Source organism: Tiliqua scincoides, chromosome 5 (genome assembly GCF_035046505.1).
Source record: "Tiliqua scincoides isolate rTilSci1 chromosome 5, rTilSci1.hap2, whole genome shotgun sequence".
Classification (NCBI taxonomy): domain Eukaryota; kingdom Metazoa; phylum Chordata; class Lepidosauria; order Squamata; family Scincidae; genus Tiliqua; species Tiliqua scincoides.
The window spans coordinates 50480919-50502326 of record NC_089825.1 but is presented as its reverse complement, the minus strand read 5'-3'; the positions used below and the strand labels follow the sequence as shown (position 1 = coordinate 50502326).

The 21408-nt window shown below is 45.7% G+C and overlaps 2 protein-coding genes across 3 annotated transcripts in view; both read right to left on the bottom strand.

Annotated features, from left to right (window-relative positions):
- Nucleotides 1-1078, bottom strand: part of CDV3 (CDV3 homolog) — a 14400-nt gene extending 13322 nt beyond the window's left edge. The window contains exon 1 of one of the 2 annotated variants that reach the window (XM_066628135.1): nt 469-1078. In XM_066628135.1, the coding sequence (XP_066484232.1) occupies nt 469-690 (222 nt within the window). In that variant the 5' untranslated portion in view covers nt 691-1078. The remainder of the gene's footprint in view (nt 1-468) is intronic. The other variant, XM_066628136.1, reaches the window with a different exon arrangement.
- Nucleotides 831-21408, bottom strand: BFSP2 (beaded filament structural protein 2). The gene is made up of 7 exons (XM_066629173.1): nt 20953-21408; nt 12405-12487; nt 11553-11709; nt 10165-10326; nt 9738-9869; nt 7526-7746; nt 831-1113 (listed from the first exon to the last, which is right to left on the bottom strand). The coding sequence occupies exons 1-7, from the start codon at nt 21406-21408 to the stop codon at nt 831-833; spliced, it is 1494 nt and encodes a 497-aa protein (XP_066485270.1).

Genomic DNA, 21408 nt, shown 5'->3' with positions numbered 1-21408 from the left:
GGAGCCATTCCCCCATACGGCTCCGTTTTGCCCCCCCGCCGGGAATGGCTGCGAAGGGAGGGGCCGCTCGCCCACCTCCCTACCAGGATGAGATCTCCGCCCCCCTCCAGCTACGCCACCGCCGTGGCACACTTGAGGCTGGAACACACACACAGTCTCTCTCCCCGCCTTCTTGCCCCCCCGCCACACGTGCCTGTCCCCAAATGCTAAGGGCCCCCCGAGGCGCGCGCACAGCTCCCCCAAGCCCAGGTCCAGCCCAGACGCGGGTGCCATTTCCACGCGCCCCAGAACCAGGCCGGAAGGGCCGGCTCCGCAGCGGCGCCCTCTGCCGACAGGAAGCCGCCAACGCCCACAGGAAGCGGGGAGGGGGACGGTCTCTTCCCCCACTCCACCCGCGGCCAGCCATACTGGGGCTCGTCACCCCCCCGCCAGCGCGCTCCAGGCCTCCTCGCCCCCACTCAGCCGTACCTTGGCCGCCTTGGCAGAGGAGGCGCCGGCGTTGGTGGCCGCTCCAGAGCCCCCGTCCGTCTGCCGGCTGCCCCCAGCCCCACCGCCGGTGGCCGCGGCGGCGTGAGAGGCGGTGGAGGAAGCCGCCGCGGTGGCGCCTCCGCGGCCGCCCTTCTCTTTCCGCTTCTTCTTGTCCCGCTTGGCGAAGAAGTCATCGAGGCTCCTCTCCTCGGTCTCGGCCATGGCGGCTCCGGTTCAAACCGGTTGCGGCTGACGGGACGCGCGCGCGCTCGCTCGGACTACGGTTGGGCGCCTCCAACGCCTCACTCGGCGGGGGGGGGAGGCGATGAGGTGACTCCCTCACAGGTGAGACTCCAGCAGCCTCACGTGCGCACTACGGACGCCTGACTCCCGGCAGCCCCCTCTTTCTCGTCATGGGCGGCGGTTGGTACGCTCCTCAACCGTCGCCGGGCGCGGGCGCGCGCGCCGACTCTCCCCCCCTCACGCGACGGACGGACCCCTTCGAAAGAGGGCAGCGGCGGCTTTCGCTCTCCACGTTGGTGGCCACCACTTGACACAGCCACAGGAAAGGCAGGGGAGGGGGAAGAGGAAAAGGGCGGGGCCAAAAGAGCAGGCGCTCCTCCAACGTGGTCCTCTCGACGGCACCTTATTGGGTAAGAGAGCGGGAAGGGGCCAGGGCGCATGCGCGGCCCTGTTTGCCCCGCACCAACCCGCCGAAAGGAAGCCGGACCCTCCCAGCCAATTGGAAGCGATGGATTAGGACGTGCCGGCAGAGGGCAGGCGTCCGGTTCTGAGACTGCGATTGGTCACAGCGGGGCCTGGAATGGGTGGGGCGCGGCGGGGAGATGAGGCAGGCGTGCGCAGTTGCGAGGAGCGGGTGCTGTTGGGAGTTCTGGGGTGACGAAGCTGCGCGGGTGGGGGGGAAGGCTGATCCCTTACCGGTATGAGTCAGGCTTTCCCTCTTCATGGCGGGGGGAGCAAGCGCTGCCCTTTCCTTTGGCTCCCTGCTCCAGAGCCCAATGCTCCCCATGCCTACTCGAAAGTCAGTCCCATTATAGGCAATGGGGCTTACTCCTGGGAAAGTGTGGATGGGCTTCTCAGCCTTAGAACCCCGTCTTATGCAGGTCTACTCAGAAGCAAGTCCCATTATAGTCAGTGGGGCTTACTCTCAGGAAAGTGTGGCTAGGGTTGCAGCCCTAGTCTCCTTCCCTTGCCCAGGTCTTGAGCTCTCCTGTTATTCCTGGCTGTCCGTTATGGGAGGCACATAACACAGTTCCACCCACCTCCTGTGGAGGGGTTACAGTGTGTGACACCTCTGGAGGGCTGTCCGCAGGCCGCTGTTGAAGGTGTCGGAGCACCTTGGAGGATGGGCTGTGTCACAATGCGAAAAATAAATCCACCCTGTCACCATATACCGACCAAGAATGTGCAGTGAGGGGGGAGGCAGGTGAGGCAGTGCCTCCCACCAGAGTCCTTCAAAAAGCACCACCACTGGGCCTGCACTGCATCCAGTGCAAGTTTGGAGCCAGACTCGGCACAGCTCGTGGCAAGGGGAAAGAAAATGTCCCCCTTACCCTGTCTTGCGCTGCACTGGCCCCAGTGGGTCTACTCAGATCCGAGCCACCTCAGGAGGTGGCACAAATCTGGGTAGAGTGGGGAACAGGGTCAGGATCCGGAATAACCACTGGATCCTGGCGCTGCTCCCTGCCTGCCCACCCCCAGGAATGCCTGCTGCCCACCCTCCCCCTGCCCCCAAATGCCTCTTCCCCACCTTCCCTACTCATTCCCCCCAGACCCCTGCATCAGCTGAGCTTGGCCACTGCAAACTTGCCCCAGCGGACCTGGATCTGGTGTGGGAAGAACAGCTCAACTCCTTGTGCTGGCCCCCCCAATTCTAAAGTTGGCACAAACATGCCTTACAGTACATCTGTGACACCCCCAGGTTGGCACAAGTGATTTGTGCCAGCCTAACCCAGGGGTTAGAATTGCACTGTAAAAAAAACAAAGATAAGAAATACTGTTATTTTCAGGCTTGCAGCTCAAAATGCCAAGCTGTTCTGCCTGACTTAAATATTTACTCATGTAAGTTAGGTTGTAAGTTTTGTTCAGAAGTTTTGTTCAGAACTTACTGGGGCTTATTCTAAGGACGTGTGCATAGGATTTTGTTTTAGTTAGATGCATGCATCCAATTATTTGATTTATGCTGAATGTGAAATTGTGCCTTCTTTAACATTTTTCATATGTGTGATCAAGAAGTAGCTTCTTTTGACCTGAGGCAGGATGGAGGCCTTTGTGGGGCTACTTCCCTTACCTGAGAGAAGGAGCTTCTCCCCTGGGGAGCCGCTGGCGGCTATCTTGTCACACACAGGATGCTGTGGCAGCTGTTTCAGCACTGCAGCAGTCCCAGCCCAATGGATAGCTCAGGATTGGACTATAAGGCTGCAAACCTATGCTCAGTTACCTGAGAGTAAATCCCTTTGAATTCAATAGGACTTCTGAGTAGTCATGCACAGGTTTGGGCTCTAAGTCTAATGAAATCTGGGACTTTGCTTGGACCCTAATAATGTGACTTTCTTCGGATATTGACAGTGTTCAGTATCTGTTGGATGGAAGAAATGAGTGTTGCTCGTTGTATGTTGCAAGATATTTGTTCTCAGTGTTGTCTGGGCATAAATTTTTATGTATTTCTGCTCCCCTGCGTAGTGGTCCTGAACAATGAGTGGTTTCAACCTTGGCTGCTTTATTTCTCTGTTTATTGTAAACTTTTTTGTTGATATTACTGTTGTTTATTGGAAATTGTTTATGACAATAAAGAATTAGCAGGGATGGCCAAACTGCAGTTTGTGAGCCACATGCAGCCACTTCACATATAATGTGTGGCTTGTGGAAATATGTTGCCTGAGCTCCTTTTTTACATCACAGTTAAGAGAAAAGTTAAATAAAAAATTTCCAAACTTTTTAATTATTTCCCATGTATAAACTGAGAGTCCACTGGATTAAAACGTATGTTTAATGATCATGGTAAGTAAATATATTTTAAAATTTAAATGCTTCTTAAATATTACAGCTCTCAAATATCTAAAGTTTATTATACATAGATCTTAAGTTAAGCAAGTTTGGCCACCCTGATATATGATTGTGCAGAAGAAAACAGAAGGAAACGAATAGTGCTGCCATGGACTTCCCCAGGTGAACCTGTACCTGGGTGGATTGAACCATTACATTTCTGCATTTCTTGAAATTGATTAAAGCTTGTAGCACTGCTGTTTTCCCAATCTGCATCTTTTCCTCCCCAAACTACTGTTTGTTCCACTGGTGAAAACATACAGATAACCATATTGTACCTGTTTTGTTCTTTCTCCAAGCAAAAGAACAAGAAGTTTCTGGGATATTGGATTTATGATAGGTCAGAAAAATAGTACAGGGAGTAACAGTTAAAACGCACTCTGGTGTAGCAGCCCCAGTCCAATTTCTCTCACACGTTTCCTTTTAAGCTTTCAAAAATAAACTGAGCTTCATGATTTGTTGCCCAAATCTAGTTTGGTCCTAAGGCCACATAGTGGCTGAGGAACATTTGCATGTTGCATAAGTTTTCTGTACTGTATTCTAGGATATAGACTAGCGGTCTGCATCATTGCTCCACGTGAACTGAGAGTGTAGGCTAGAAAACGCCCACTCTCTCTTGTGGCCACACATTGGTTGTTATGGGCAAGCTGTCTTTCCAGAGGCATGACTGCTATTATTTATCCTCTCTTTGAAGAACCCCAAATAAGCTTCAAGGGAACCTCAGGTATTCCCAGAACAAAGTTTTGCAAAGCTCTTCTAGAAAAAGGGAAGACACTTGATGCTTGCACACTTGTAGCCTGATACATGTGTATGTTTTCTCATTTGAAAGTTCAGTGGGATCAGAGGTGATATTTCGGGCAACCCAGTCCTATCCAGGATTGGGCTGCTGGCTGGAGCTTGTTGCAACAGTGGAAAACACTTCCACTGTTCCGAAATGGCTGCCAAGAGCACGTGGAGCACTCTGTTGGTGGCCATTTTGGGAGTGCTGCCGCAAGAGGTTCTGCAAGAGGTCGCCATTTCCCACTGTGCCTGCCAAAGCAGGAAATGTAGAAGCGGGAATGGGACAAAACTGGGCAGGAAGGGGTAGGGACTGCAGGAGGTGATGGATCTTGCAGCAATGGTGCAGTCTGAATCTTATCCACTCTTTTTAGAGCCTCTCTGCCCCTTTCTACTCTATGCATTTGCACCAGCTACAGAACTGGCACAGGTCCAAAGTGACCTATTGCAGAGCAGGAGGCTTACGGAAGGGAAATAATATTCCTTGGCCCTCCAAAGTCTCCTGATTCCCCACCCCTACCCTGCAGGATACAGCATGCTCATTTTTGGTACAGCTGCATCAGCTGCAGGGAGCACTAAGAGGCCTTTCTATGCAATTAAAAAACCCAGCTACTACAAAGGAGAAATGTAGAGGCCCAGGAGAAATTAGGAGTAGCAAGGCCATAGAGCAGTGTTTCTCAAACTGTGGGTCGGGACCAACTGGGTGGGTCATGAGCCAATTTTAGGTGGGTCCCCATTCATTTCAATATTTTATTTTAAATCTATAATTTGATGCTACCATGGTATGTGAGACTGCATTTGGATAAATGTTACAGACCTGTACTTTTAACAAGCTACTATGTATATTCTTTTAACAATGATAGTAAATGGGACTTACTCCTAGGTAAGTGTGGGTAGGATTGCAGCCTAGGATTGTTAAACATTTTCCTGCTTGATGATGTCACTTCTCGTCATGACATCACTTCCGGTGGGTCCTGACAGATTCTCATTCTAAAAAATGGGTCCCGATGCTAAATGTGTGAGAACCACTGCCACAGAGAATGCAATAAAGGACTCGGCATAGATGACTCATTAGACCTGATCACTGTGTACAGTATGCATATACAAAAATGAAGGTGATTAAGAACTGTGTCATCTGTTCTTACTTGTGAATGAACAAACATAGTGAATCATAAGAAACTTCTGATGAAGAAACATCATAGGATCTAATCTCATATAAGTTGTATCATTAGTTTTTTCTGCAGTATGAAAAAAGGGAGTCAGCTAATTGAAATGGATACTTTATTCTATTATTATGATGGATGTGTTGAAACTTGTAAGCAATCTCTATGTGGATATACCTAGTGCAGTAGGTCACGCTACGTCCTACTTAGGCTGATGACCCAAGCTGAAGCAGACTGTGTTGGCTACCATTGTTTCCATGGTCACTTTTACCAGTGGTTTCCTCTTAGCCTTTGAATGACAGTAATTGTCTTCTGGAGACAAAGAATTTGAAAATCAGCTGAAAAGTAAACAAGAAGTGCACATATTATTTCACCAGAGCAAAACAAATGGTAAACAGTACAGGGGTACTTTGATGCAACTTTTGGCTAGGCAAACAACAACAAAAAGAAATGGTAAACAGTACAGGGTTACTTTGATGCAACTTTGGCAAGAGAAACAACAAGATGCCATGAATTTGTGTACATCCACTAGATGGATGCTTTAGAAAGCAGTTACAAATGAATGGTTGCTGTGATCTATCTCACTTTTTGCACATGACCTGCTTTGAACATTTGGATCAGGAGATCTAGGCTGGCATCCTAAATCCCATTAATCATGTGGGCCCCCCCCCCCACAAACCAGTGGATTTAAAGGTGGGAGGAGGCAGGACATGTTTTTTTCCTGACAGAGAGAATGTAGGTCACATTCAGCCAAGATTTTATGGCTGATAGGAAAAATTCAGACTGGGTTGTCATGACTCAGATGTCAAAAAAGAAATATGCTTTTTTGGAAATCAAATTTTCCAGGGAAAAAAAGCAGCTTCTGTTGAAGTGTTACAGATGAAAATTCCATTTATGGTCAACCAGAAACTTAAATATTTTTTTCTCCCATGGACATTTTTTTTCCTCTAAAGAATACCTTCATTATTTTAAATGGGTTCTGAAAGAGTTGCATGCCAATATATATGTTAAAATTCATTGTTCAGCAACCAAATCCTCTTGTTGCTGCTTTGGCTCCTAACCCCATTCATTATGCTGTACACAGGCACTTTTTGTTGAACATTAGGCTGCGCAGCATTTACTAAGCAAGTGCAAAGTGATCTTTTCAATCAGAACTTCCACTCTTGTAAAATATCTTGCAAGAAGAAGATGCAACTGTACTTTCTGCTGAAGTAGGATCTGGCTAGCTTTTAAAAATGGAAGATGAAGAATCAAGTAACTATGAACTAACTCAAAAGATATTTGTCATCCCAAATATTAGGTAACTGATGTGTTTTGCTGATTGGGATTAATACTTTTCTGTCCTTCGTGACAGACACTGCTCAAAATCAAACTACCTTTGGTAAGGGCACCATCAGTCGAGTCTAATCTCTACTAACTGGGCAAATAGCCACCTTTTAAAATATTGGCTCTCTTACATTTAGCACGAGGAGAGCCACTATCCCTGTCTCTTCTCGTGGCTGTTAGATGAAACATCAGCAATTTCTTTTTATATTGTGTGTCCTTCTGGGGGCTCTGTAAACTGTTTTGTGAGCTTCTTTTATGTGAAAAGTGGTATATAAATAATTGTAATAGTAGTCTACAGGATGAAACAGTACTAATGAGCAAGTTTGCAATGCATTTTAAGGGCTAAGTCCTATGAGTTATGGACTGCTGCAACTGCTTCCTTGGGAAAATAATTTCTAGTGCTGATACCCTTTTAAGATAAGTAAGAATTGTTCACACTGGGTTATATTGACATGGAATGACATGTGCTGCTACAGTGAACTATAAACCAGGTTTCCTGAAGACAAGGACTGTGTAACTGAAGTGACAGAATGGAGTTGTTTCTGTGTTATCACATCTTCTAATATTATGACTTTCATAATGCAAATGTTTGCTAGACCTAACTTCATTTTTACTTTTGAATCTGCTCAAAGAGAAGTGGATTTGATTGATCCCCCCCCTCCTGACTCCGAGAGGCTGTTATGCACGGCCGAACTACAATTCATTGCTTATAAAAAGAAATATACCTGCTTTCTTCTTTGTCTAGAAGGCAGTGGTATGCAGCAATGTCTTTCTCCAGCTGTGTTTTAATGGAGAGCAGGATTTCACGATCCCTTTGCTGCTGCTCGGTCTCTGCCCGGATCTCTCCAACTTCTGCTTCCAGCTTGGTGACCACTGAACCTAAATTCTGAAGTTCTATGTCATGCCAATGTTTGGCATCATAGAGGGAGTTCTCTAGGCCTCTCTTCTGCAAGGACAAGAGAGTTACAGGGTTGTAAACACAGACTCATTTCTGACTTTGCAGAAATGCTTTTATCTCGTAGATTGGGGTTGTATTTTTTTTTTTTAAACTCAGAAGCATCTTTGGGGAATTTTCCAAAGAGATTGACATTTTGATGTGGGATTGTTCTCAAAGAAGTGGTCTGGCAGGTCCACACTGAAGTATTCCAGCTGTGGAAAATGACTATGCTATGTGGGTGCCTGAATGTGTGCTGTGAGGTGTGTCAGGGATTGGCCAGACAGCGCAGTAGCTTAGAGTCCATGCCCCATGTCTATCAAAGGGTGTTCCCAGCTAGGCCAACCCTTCAACTCCTTCCTTCTGCCAGGGACAGCAGGGACACCATTTGGTCAGATTTGTGCCATTGCTGTGCATGCCACCCCCATCTGAAAGCGTGTTCCTTTGTGGGATTATGAGTTATCAATTTGGATCACTAAACTGCTCCCATTGGTGTTTCTTTTTATTCAAAAAGACACTGCCCCCAGACCACCACCCCCGCATCAGTATGGAAGCTCTTGAAGATGTTCCCAATGGAGAGGGGAGGAAGATGCTACTGCCATAACCTGAGATTCCCCTCCATTGCTAGGAAAGGTAGGAGGCAGTCTTATCCACTCCACTGGCTGGGGGGCATGGGGACCCATGCACCCTGGGAGGTCCAATGAAAGTTTCTGCTGTGGGACTCCTAGCATCCTGGCACTAGCACTGTATGTACTGATCAGGAGCATTTGAATATTGCTGGCATCAGTTCCATATGTTTTTCAGTAACAGGGCAAGTGCTTTCTGGTCAGTAATTGTGTCTGTGTTAAACATGTGCTTAACGTTTGCTCTGGTTTCCATTTTCTTGAAGATTCACTTCTTTAAAACAAGAAGACTTTTAAAGAAGACTGCTGAAATTTTCAGGTCTGTGTGACTTGTGACTCCCTAACTGAACCCAGCTCACCAGCCAGGTGTTGTGGCCTGACAAGGGCTTGATACACCACCTAGTATTTGCAAAAATTTGGAGAGGGTGGCAAGGTTGCAAAACAACTGGCAGAGGCCATAGTGAAGTGGTGTGCTATATTTAGCTTCATGGGCTAAAACTTTGACCAGCTTGATTAATTTGTAGGACCGGCTTGATTAATTCATAGGATTGGCTGTGTCACACTCCTTGACACATGCAGTAGAATTTCAGAAACTTCTGTTTGCTAACAGCATCACTGTTGTCAACTTTCAAGATTGGCTTGGAGTGTCCAGGAATCATCACCTATTTCCAGGTGACAAATGAAAGCCATCCTGGACTGTTGCAACAAGACCTTCTTGGTTTAATTACATCACCATATATTAGTGGGGAAAAAATCTCCAGGAATAGCTTTAGCCAGGATTGGAAATCATCAACAATAACCATGCACTATACTAGAGGTGTTCAAACTTTTTGGCAGAAGGGCCACATAATCTCTCTGTGTTTGGGGGGGGGGCAAGAAAAAAAGAATTAATTTGCATTTAAAATTTGAATAAATTTACATAAGTTTAAATAAATGAATATATTAGAGATGGCACTTATATGAATGAAAGAAGGTCAAACAGTCAGACCTTGCGCTGAGAGTAGTTGTGTCGTGCCAATGTGGGCTCCAGCAAGTCTCCGGAGGGCCAGAGGCTCATTGGAGACTGGGGGCTCCCCATGGGACAGATTCTCTGTAATAGGAGAAATTTAAGACCTGATGCTCCTACTGAAACCAAAGGGGTAAGAGCTTAGTTTTTCCTGGATTCTGCCCTACACCTTACAAATATTCCCTTTAGTGTTGAAAAGCTGAACTCTCAAGGCAGAAGGCTGTACATCCATAACTATAAGAGTATGTTGTGGTTACTCTTTCGGCTGTCATTCTTTCAACAAGCGTCTCATGCCATTTGCATCCAGGTAGAATGTGACCATTTTGTAAATGGTTGACTACACCACTAAACAAACACCCCCTTTCCTGACTTACCAGTGTTCTCAGTGATTCAGTCTCTGCTTGCAGGCTTTGTATTTTGCAAGCTGTTTCATGAAACTCTGTCCTCAGGGATTCAATCAGTTCTTCTTCTTGGGTTCGTACAGCAGGTGCTGTTTCTGTGGGCTGCTGACAATGTGTAATAGTGACAAAACAGAAAATATTGGCTATTGTTTGTCTTTCTGATATATAGTAGAAATTTCAAGGAAGATTGCTGAAGTTGTCAACCCCCGATGTTCCCCACTATTTATGTCAATAAATGTGGCTTTCAGTGGAACTAATGGCTGAAGGAAATGGTGGGAATAGCTACCCAGTATGGTATGGTTACAGTCAACGCACTGAATGAGCAGTCCTGTGTGTTTTTTTTAAAACCTAACTGCATAAAGAGATGCACCACTATTCTGGTCATTTCAGTTGCCCTTACTTTAGCATGGAGCAGGGCACCAGTCTCAGTACGATTCCGTTCAATGTCTTTCTCCCAATGAATCCGGATTTTCTCCAATATGTCATCCAGGCCAGTTCCAATGGGAGTTTCTAATTCTTCCAGTGGTGATACCGAAAGCTGCTTATATAGCATCTTGACATCCTAAAAAGAGAAAGAAAGACATCTACATAAGGAAAAGTGCAGCACCCATTGAACTTTGAGCAAATGGAATGATTTCCTTTGGGTATTTTGACATAATTCACACATTACCTCTCCGATATAGTCTTTAATGAGCTTCCTTATTCCTTTCTGTATTTTTTATCTTTCTGTATTTCCTTTCTTCCTTTCTGCATTTTTTTCTGTATTTGTATCTTGTATTTTTTAATATGTTAGCTATGCCTTGGATAGCCAGCATCATGTAATTTTGTATAAAACATTGATCTGGAAGTGTTGGAACTACTTTGTATGAAAAGCTATTTCTTGGACAAAAGGCTATATGATAAAAAAAATAGCTCTGTCTTCAGGAGGACCTGCCTAGAAGTAGTTGTCTAAGGGTCCGGTCCTATCCAACTTTCCAGCACTGATTCAGCCCTGTGCGCTGCATCTTGTAGTTGGGGGGCAGTCGCAGTGGCCTCCTCAAAGTAAGGGAATGTTTGTTCCGTTACCTTGGGGCTGTATTATGACTGCATTGGCACTGGCAAGTTGGATAGGATTGTACCCTAAGTTTTCCACCATAGACCTGGTTCCTTAATTAGTGTGCCAGTGCAATCAGTCTTCTTAAATCCTTTGCATAACATGCTAAATTGTGAACATCCTGCATGAGGGCATGGCTTGGGCTCCATGATCTTTGCACCTATAATTCTGTGAAAAAAAGAAAGGCTGCCTTGCATGCATAACTGTGGAAACAACATAAGTGGTAATAAGGTCCTCAAGGCAGGATTCTGAGGTTTTGAAAGGTCGGAGAACGGAGCGTAAGAAACATAATCCTTTGCTGTGATGTCTTTGGGAAAAGCACAACCCTCATAACCTCTGCCTCTTTGAACTGTTTTCCATGCGTGTTAAGACTCCATGAACTTAGACTTCTATATGTGCATGGTGAACAGAGAACAAGACTTGACTCTTGAACGAAGCACTGAAAACAGTTAAGACAACCTTCTCATTGGCTGTGTAAACATGTTTTCCCCAAAGTTCCCCTTATCAAATGCGAAACATTAAAAGCCGTATTTCACAATGTAAGCCACATCACTGAATAAAACAGAGAGTTTGTAATAATAAATACTCTTGGTTATGACAAGGTAAGCTGTGGTACGCATAAGAAAGATGAATGAATGATCTTCCTCAACCACAAATGCACTCTAGCGCCACATTGTTCTCCAGCTTTGATTTACCGCTTCATGATTCTTTGACAATAAGGATAGTTCCTCCCTCATGCTTTCGATGTGACTCTCCAGATCCATTCTAGTCAATTTGGCATCATCAATCACTTTATAGAGGGAGTTGATTTCATCTTCCACTGCCTTTCGGAACGGTTGTTCATTTTCATACCTGCAGAGGACATGGATAGTGCCACAGGACTCAGGCTTGTGTCAGAAACATTAACCACCCACTAAAGTCATAGCTCCATCCTACTGGTGGGTGTCCCCTCAATTCCCCTTTCTAGCATTAGTACATTAGTACAAATAGTACATTAGAAATATACTATTTCTGGAATGAATCTATTTAGCTGTTTCTATTCTGCATCAGTGTAGAACAGGGGTGCCCAAAGTTTTTGGCAGGAGGGCCACATCGTCTCTCTGACACTGTGTCGGGGGCCAGGGGAAAAAAAGGATTAATTTACATTTAAAATTTGAATAAGTTTACATAAATGAATATATTAAAGATGAACTTAATATGAATGAATGAAGGTCTTGCAATAGCTCAAGGCCTATAAAAGGCCTTGCACAAAGCAAGGTTGGCCTTTCCTTTGCTGCTGCTACTGCATCACAGATATGAAACAACAAGCAGTGGAGGCATCCCTCATCCCACAGCTCATGCGAGAGGTCAAACAGTTGCCCTCACGCTTAGAGCAGTTGCGTCGGGCCAAGGTGGACTCCAACAAATCTCCGGAGGGCCAGAGGCTCATTGGAGACTGGGGGCTCCCTGAGGGCCGCATTGAGAGGCCTCAAGGGCCGCAAGTGGCCCCAGGGCCAGGGTTTGGGCACCCCAGTGTAGAATAAGAAAATGGACTTTTGGAGAGTTACCTGTCTTTCACATCTTCAGCGCAGGCTTGAATATTTTCTGTCTGTAGCATAAGCCGGGCATTTTCCAGGACTGCATCCCCAACCTAGAACAATAAAAGCAATCAAATATAAACCACATACACAATCAGAGTTCAGAATAGAATCCTTCATTGGACAAATCAACAGATTTGAATTTTGGACTAGCTGAGTACTATACTAAATTCTTTGTTGGTTGATACATGTACTTTGAAAGAAATTGCTTCCAGTAGCATCATAGAGAAAATCTGCTGAGTGCTGCACAGAGAGCTGGTTCAAATGAATGAATTGCTGTGTGAAGCAGCTACCCCAAGAAGCAAGTTTAACCAGCTTCCATGCAGCCTGTGGTTTACGAGCAACAGCCCTTGTAAGCATGCTTGTTGCCCAGTATATTGGGAGTGTGTGGGTGTGGAGTGAGAATGGAGACACACACATATACACTCCCTCTTATTGTACTAGAACACCCAATGAAGCTGATTTATGGTAGGTTTGGTACTGACAAACTGCTTCTTCACACAATGTATAATTGTGAATTTCAGCACACAAGACATGAAGACTTCAATAAATCAGACACATTTGTGGAATGCTGGTTAATCAGTGCCTGCTATCTGAATTAGCTCAGTAGAACTTCCATGTACAGTAGCAACAGACCTCTGAATACCAGATGCTAGAGAGCAGTGGTCATTTTTTAATTTGTTGTACAATCTGTGAACAGTCCCAGACATTGTTCTGCATGCATATCTAATTTGCATATCCTTGATAGTGCCATTGGCGACTTCAGCAGTGATGACCTCTGAAGCCACAAAACTCCACTTTTGATCAGTAAGAAATTACCTTAAGGATTGTCTCAGAGGTCAGCTGAATTGGTCACTGGCTGAGGGCCCAAGCCCATCAGAGGGCCCATCTAGCAAGGCTGATGCCTGAATCAGAGGCCAGGAGTAGTACCCCACGTGCTATCAGGGGCACTGTGAGGGAGCATAGTGCAAGGACTTGCCTTGGGAAGGGGTCCCCTGTAACCTGGCGCCAGCTCTGAATAATCTTCAGCACTTTGAAACAGCTGCTAAGGCATTTCTGTTTCAATGGACGCGTAAAAGCCATACAGGTAAAAACAAAAGAGTCTTGTGACAGAAAGGATGTGCATTCCATGGAATCTTATAGCAGTGGCTTCCAAAACTATGGCAAAATAAATTTCCACCACATTTCACAAATGACAGTGTGCATGTCTTCTAGAATCTAGGAGAAACAAAAATCTAGTTCACATTGCTTAATAAGATTTTGACTTATCAGAGTCTAGTGGTGTTCTAGAGATTTGCCAGCACCACAGAAGGCTGCTGCGCTTTGTGGTCCAAGGAGTGAGTGGGACTGGAGAGCAGAATCATCTTCAGATTCAATCTGATTTCAGGGGAAGAGAGATCTTGGGCTCAGTCTTCATGCCCTCTTCTCTCCCCTCCTTCCCAGCAGGATTCCTTCATGTCTGGCCTTTCAGTGTGTCAGTATCTTATTAGGGATGAGGGCACATGCACCAATAGAGTCCCATCTTCTGATGCTGTCTGGCCAAAAAGCTGATTGGTGCTGTGAAAGGCTTCATTTGATAGCTCCTGGCAGGCTAATCTCATCTAGTAAAGGTGTTCAGACTTTTCAGGCTTTTAAAGGATGATTGTATTTTATTCTATGTCAGGATTTTTGGGGGGCTGGGGGTTAAATCTATGACTGCGTCTTCTCACTTCATTGCTAACAAAAACATCTCCTTATTTTCCTTGTTTAAAACTATCTGCTTCAGTAGTAAATTTCTAAAACTATTTTAAAAACAACATACTTGGAACAGTCAAGGACTTTTATTAATGCTTTTTCTCAGTTCATGTGCTACTTTCTGACACCTCACCTAAAAAAAGGGCTTTTGCTGCAACTTGTAACACCTTGTTCTCAGATTTGGAGATATGTGCCACATTTTAATTTTCTATACCAGTGGTGTGTAGTTTTTCCGTTAACTGTTGGAAGTTCTAAAAACAGGTTTCTTTGGGCTTCTTTGTATACAACAGATTTCCTACTCAGAAGAAATCAATACTCATGGGCCATTTGCCACCCATAAAGAGCATAGTTGTGTCTTGTCTTGCTGGGCGTACATGCAGCACAAATTGGTTTGCAGTGAGTTCCCACAGCACATGTACATACAGAAAAATAGCTGTAATGAACCACAGACAAGATTCATGCCATTTCCAATGTGAAGATTTGGCTTTGTGCATAACTAAGGCTGCCAGCTTTTGAACTAAAATATTTGATACCTGAACAGGGCTCAGAATAGATTGAGGGGCAGAGCTCAGTGGTTTTTGGTTAGTCTGGGGTGGAGCACTGCAGAAAAACTGCTTATTCACCCAAGGCACTTAACATTCCTTAACATTCAGCTGCCAGGGGCCACATCACTCAATTTTGCTGTTATGGTGGGCTGGGGCAGGCCAATTATAGAATCTAATGCATACATTTTGTACATAACTCTAAGAATGTTCACAGTAAGAGAAAAATCTTTGCAATATTTTCAACTGTGGGGCTGCTTGCTGTCTTTCTCAGCTGGGCACTCAGCAAGAGTGACCTAGCCCAGTAGGAGGAAGAAGGTGTGAGGGGTAGAATGGAAAGAGCGGGGGGCACATGAAATTATAATACCACTGGGCATGGTGGGTTGGTCAAAATGTTGTTGGTGGGTTACATGTGCCTTGCAGGCTGTGGTTTGGGGATCTTTGATGTAAAGTAGACTGCTAAACAACTATAGCAAAAACCACATTTGGAAGACCTCTCTCCAGTTTTGTCCCTTACTTTCCTGGCAACAAGACTGGGGGGGGGGGGGAGGAGAACCTAGTTGGGACAAGTGTTTTGGGTTTGCTTGATAAACCCCATAGGCAGGAGCCCTCAGAATGAGGAAGGCTATAAAACCAGACTCTACTGCTATAGAACCAGGAGGAGAAACAAATCAGCTCCTCCTCACACAGCAGGTTGTGATCAACTGTGTACCCCCTGACACATCAGACAGAGGCCCTGTGGGATGAAAGCGGCCAAATGTAGTGAGCTTTTAGATTGGGAAATCAGAATCTGTATGTACAAACCCTTCATATTTATGTGTGTGTGCAGTGCTTTTTTTGTAAATAAAAAGGTGCAGGAACTCACAACTTGTTAATCTTTTATTTATTTATTTATTTATTTATTTATTTATTTATTTATTTATTTATTTATTTATAAACCATTTTTTATTGGAGAAATAAAATATTTTTATGTGCTTCCCCCCTAAAGATGAACCTACTTATGAGTAGACATGCATAGGATTGGGCTGTCAATCTCCACATCGCCTTCCCCCTAGCTACTTTTTCTACACATGGGGAAAAATACTGTACAGGTGCACTTGTAGCGTGTAGTATGTAGTGTGGCACTACTTCGAGGAGAGGAAGCAGTGAATGGATTCTGAAAAATGGCTTACATGAGTTCCATGTAGTAAAATTATTCTAAGCAACTGTGGGAGTAAGAACAAAAAAGGAATTCTTACACGAGAGGGGTCCTGAGGTGCACACAGAAACAGCTACGTTTGCAAACAAGCGATTAAATATGGTTTAATTCAGGTATCAAAATACTCTGTGTCTTTGGGAAGGTGCTTGGCATGCAATTGTACGTTCTCTGCTGCCCTGACCAGCTGCTGTGCATTGCTAGAGAGGAGCTGCAAACGCTGGCTGGCGGAGGGCATGCTTGTGGGGGAAGGATGAGGAAGATCTCTGGCAAGGCTGGACAGCACGTTGTACACATGTAGACTCCCTTTTCACCTGCCCTTAGCATGTGAAAACGGGTGCAGATATATCTCTCTGCCAGGATTAAGAGCCCAATACTAGGTGTGTCTACTCTGAAGTAAATCTCATTCTAGTCAATGGAGCTTACTCCCAGGAAAGTGCCTAGGATTGCAGCCTAAGAGCCCAATCCTATGCATGTCTACTCAGAAGTCCACTTTAGTGAATGGGGCTTACTGTGGATAGGATGGCCGCCTCAGGGCCCAATCCTGTGACTGTCTACTCAGAAGTCAGTCCCATTAGAGGCAGGAAAGTGTGGAGAGGACTGCAGCCTCAGAGCCAAAGCCTGTGGCTGTCTACTCAGAAGTCAGTCCCACTAGAAGCAGTGGGGCTTCCTCCCAGGAAGGTGTGGAGAGGACTGCAGCCTCAGAGCCCTTCCTCTGCCTGTCTACGACACTTTCCCGGGAGTAAGCCCCATTGAACACAATGAAACTTACTTCTGAGTAGACATGCTTGGGCTCTCAGGCTGCAAGGCTATGCACCCTTTCCCAGGAGCAAGCCCCATTGAGCACAATGAGACATACTTCTGAGTAGACAAGCCTAGGCTCGTGCTGCAGATTGGCACGGGGCTGCACCAGCCAGCTTCTTTCCCCTCCTCCTCTGCCAAGCCAGTACCTGGGAGTTCCGTGGGTGCCGCAGCTCATCTCCCTGGCTGGCTGGCTGTCCGTTCTCCGCGTCGGCGCGTGTCCCCCACGCCCTCCACCGGCTTGGAAGCTGCGCTGGGAAGCAGAGCGCGGGGGGAGGGGAGGTAGGCTGGGCTCGGGTGAGAGCTTGGAGATGGGGGGCAGGAGGGGGTCATTGTGCAGTCAGGCAGGGGCCAGGCGCCTGCCCACCCTGCACCCCCCAGCACCCACCCATGAATGCCTCTATTTTGCCCCTCCTTCCTGGAATGCCTCCAAAGGGGAGGGGCCCTTGCAAAAAGGTGCCGGAACTCCGTCCCCCCGCGTTCCATTAGAAAAAAAGCCCTGTGTGTGTGCATGCATCAGTTTAGAGGCATTATACCCTACCTGTCAATCAAATCCTCAAGGTGATTTCCAATGGATTGTAGCAGTGAATTCTTTTGTTTTAAAAAAGCATCTCCCTATGCCTTTCCATTCTCAAAATACATCACCCCAAACAATGCTTCCTAGACTTCTGGAAGCTGAGGCTCCCCCACTTTTTTCCGAATTAAAACTGGGCCCATGCTTCACTCATACTTAACTTGTTTCCATGTAACACATACAAGTCTAAGAGTTCCAGCTCCCATGGGGTGTTTTTGCCTGACTCCCAGATCTGGTTAGCCTTGTTACCAGAAGGCAGTAAGCCCAGAACAGTGCCTCATGGAGAGACATAACAGGCAGCCTCTTCTAAAGGAGGTTATTCTGTGGCATCTCTGCATTGGCACTGGCTGAATGATCCAATTACATCTGTTGCAGGCAGGCAGCAGAATGGCTCGCTCTCAGCAGAGGCTGATGGGAAAAAATGAAGACCAAAGCAGGAAACCATGCAGACTCATCACTAGGGGCTTACAAGACCCTATTATTATTTGATTGATTGATTTGTTCCCATACACTGGAACTTATTAACCTCCCTTAATTTTCATCAATCAATCCAACTTTTCCGAGTGGTGAAGACCAGAAGTGATTGTGAGGAGCTCCAGAAAGATCTCTCCAGACTGGCAGAATGGGCAGCAAAATGGCAGATGCGCTTCAATGTCAGTAAGTGTAAAGTCATGCACATTGGGGCAAAAAATCAAAACTTTAGATATAGGCTGATGGGTTCTGAGCTGTCTGTGACAGATCAGGAGAGAGATCTTGGGGTGGTGGTGGACAGGTCGATGAAAGTGTCGACCCAGTGTGTGGCGGCAGTAAAGAAGGCCAATTCTATGCTTGGGATCATTAGAAAAGGTATTGAGAACAAAACAGCTAATATTATAATGCCGTTGTACAAATTGATGGTAAGGCCACACCTGGAGTATTGTGTCCAGTTCTGGTTGCCACATCTCAAAAAGGACATAGTGGAAATGGAAAAGGTGCAAAAGAGAGTGACTAAGATGATTACTGGGCTGGGGCACCTTCCTTATGAGGAAATGCTACGGCGTTTGGTCCTCTTCAGCCTAGAGAAGAGATGCCTGAGGGGGGACATGATTGAGACATACAAAATTATGCATGGGAAGGATAAAGTGGATAGAGAGATGCTCTTTACACTCTCACATAACACCAGAACCAGGGGACATCCACTAAAATTGAGTGTTGGGAGGGTTAGGACAGACAAAAGAAAATACTTCTTTAATCAATGGTTGGTCTGTGGAACTCCTTGCCACAGGATGTGGTGATGGTATCTGGCCTGGATGCCTTTAAAAGGGGATTGGACAAGTTTGTGGAGGAAAAATCCATTATGGGTTACAAGCCATGATGTGTATGTGCAACCTCCTGATTTTAGAAATGGGCTATGTCAGAATGCCAGATGCAAGGGAGGGCACCAGTATGAGGTCTCTTGTTATCTGGTATGCTCCCTGGGGCATTTGGTGGGCCACTGTGAGATACAGGAAGCTGGACTAGATGGGCCTATGGCCTGATCCAGTGGGGCTGTTCTTATGTTCTTAATTAATTAGCACAGCCATCGTATGCATTGATTATGCCGCAGGCACATGTACAGAAACATTAGTGGACCATGATTCATGTTGTAGCTCCTCTCTGTAGCGCTAACATGGCTATCAGACATTGTACCTCAAGAAGGCAGAAAATCAGATGTGCATTAATTGGTTTGCAGGTATGAGATAAACTCATCTCCCTGTTTTTCTCAGTACAGAATCAATTTCCCAGCTTGCCTGATGGTGGAGGAAAACAGCCCATCTCTAATACTAGCAACATTAATTATATAGATGATAAAGCTACAAGAGTCATTCAACTTTTGATCGTGTGAGAATCTATGATTTGAACAAATGATGCCTAGCAGGTGACGCTTTGCCCACGCTGAGAAGGGCTGCTTCTGTTGATTTCTGGATATTGTTCAGCTGTCCTCATCTCTTTGTGTGCAGAAACCCTTGTACACTGGCTGCAATGACTTGCAGTCCTTGCAGTGTCTACTAGGGCAGATCTCTTCTCCATACTTGTGGCTTCCTAGTGAGTTTGGTGCAGGATTGTAGTAATACAGACTTTCTACTTCTGTGTAGTACTTCTACTTCTACTTCTGTGTTCAGAAGTCAATGAACTTCAGAACACAAAAAGTAATCAGCAAAAACAGGAGCATTATGGAACATTGTCTTCAGGCCAAACACTTCCCGATTACTGAAACAAGTGAGCCAAACCACACAATATAGGAAACAGCAAGCAAGCAAGCAACACTCTGATCTCAAACCCTTCCCAATCTAAATGTGCCCACTAGGCCCTAAATTTTAAATTTGAATAATCACGTTTGTATCCCATACTTTGTCTAAGGTTAGTGCCAGTACAAGGTTGTTACGGGTTTGGGGGCAGAGCCCTGCACAGCCCACCCATAGTGCCTCCTGCCCCACCAGTGGTGCAATGGTTACCACCACTGCCGCTGCTGCCAAGGATTCTAGGATTAGCCTGGCCAGGTTGATCCTCTGATGGACATGGACATGGCCAATGTCCAGTCTACCTGACCTCTGATGCTATTCTTGCGAACATGGTCAAGATGATGTACATTGGGGTTATCCCATATACAGCAACTTGCTCAAAGCCATCAAACTGCCCTTTTTGACTGAGGAGGGATTTGAATCCAAGTCTCTTCTGTCCAGTTCTAGGACTCTGCCTGCTACATCATAGCCCTTCTCCCAAAACAATCAAAGGAAATTGCGCTAGAGTACATGCACCCATGACTTCAAGGGGCCGTTGAAGACCACAGGAACAGTAAGGTGCCTTGCAAGAGAACCACAAAAGTTGTATTGCAGCAATGCCTGGGCAAGTGTTGGAAGTCAATGCTAGTAGCTGACCCCTATGAAGAAGCGTTTCTTTCTAGTGATTTGTAGGATTACATCATCATTGTTTTTTTTACTTTGTCCTTTGACGGCTTGCATGGGGGAAAAATGGTCACAAACAAGAATTTGTGCTGAGTTTTAAAAAGTGGATTTTTGTTGTGTCTTGTGTAACATTGGCAAATGGGCAAAGATGTTCACAGTTTGCAGGTGAGAGATGTGCTATCTGTCTTGTTACCACAGAAACAGAATCAGAATAAACATGCCTCACCTTTGAATGGCTGCTGCGTGCTGGGACTTGGAGAAGCCTCTTGCCTACTACAGCTTTAAAAATAAACTGAGCTTTTTGGAAAAATGTGATAAACACAATATGAAAATATGACTCAGATCTCACTTTCCACATTACAAGCAAATATGAAGTTGGTCATGAGATTAAGTGCTGTGTGGATCCGCTCGGTTTGGACAGCCTTGCTTTTAATACTTTTGCTCCTAATCGTATCAACTGCTCCAAGGGGGAAAAGCTGATTATAATCTGGCTACACATGGAAGAGCATATCATTCTTCCTTGAGTGCGCATGATCCACCTAAGGCAATTCTTGTTTCTAATATGAATTTTCCACAATATACTGTGAAATAATGCTAATTATCATGATGATTAACATTAAAATGTAGTATGTTGGGCTAGCTCTATATTAGTATCAGGCTATGTTTAATCATGGATATATCAGAAGCTCTTTGTTTGGTTAACAATGCGCTAATGTTTGTCTTTACTGTCAAAAGGTCTCATACTCACTTGGTGGTAGATGGTCTCCCAGCTCTCTCTCAGGGCTCCCCAGTTGTTGGCACTGGAAGTCTTCTTGTTCAGATACACTCGGATGCGGTCCTCAAGTTCTTGATTGACCTGCTCTAAAGCTCTCACCTTCTCAATGTAGTCCACTAGGCACCCATTCAGGCTCTCATAGGAAAGGCCTCGCCCCCTTTCCAGCCCTTGGGGTAATGGGACAGTTGTACAAGAGCTACGAAGGCCTTGTAAGAAGACACTGCTAATGCCCAGAGCTCTGCGGGACACCCGAGTGCCCAGGCTGCTCACACCTCCTGTAGGTACAACGCCCACATAAACACCTGATGGCCTGGACAAGCTTCCAGCTCCACCAATGCTAACCCTACGGCTGGTGGCCCCGGAGCTTTCTGCTGTGGAAGTAGAGGGCTGCTGCCCCAGAAAGGAAGCCCTGCGCCTCGGTAATGGCAT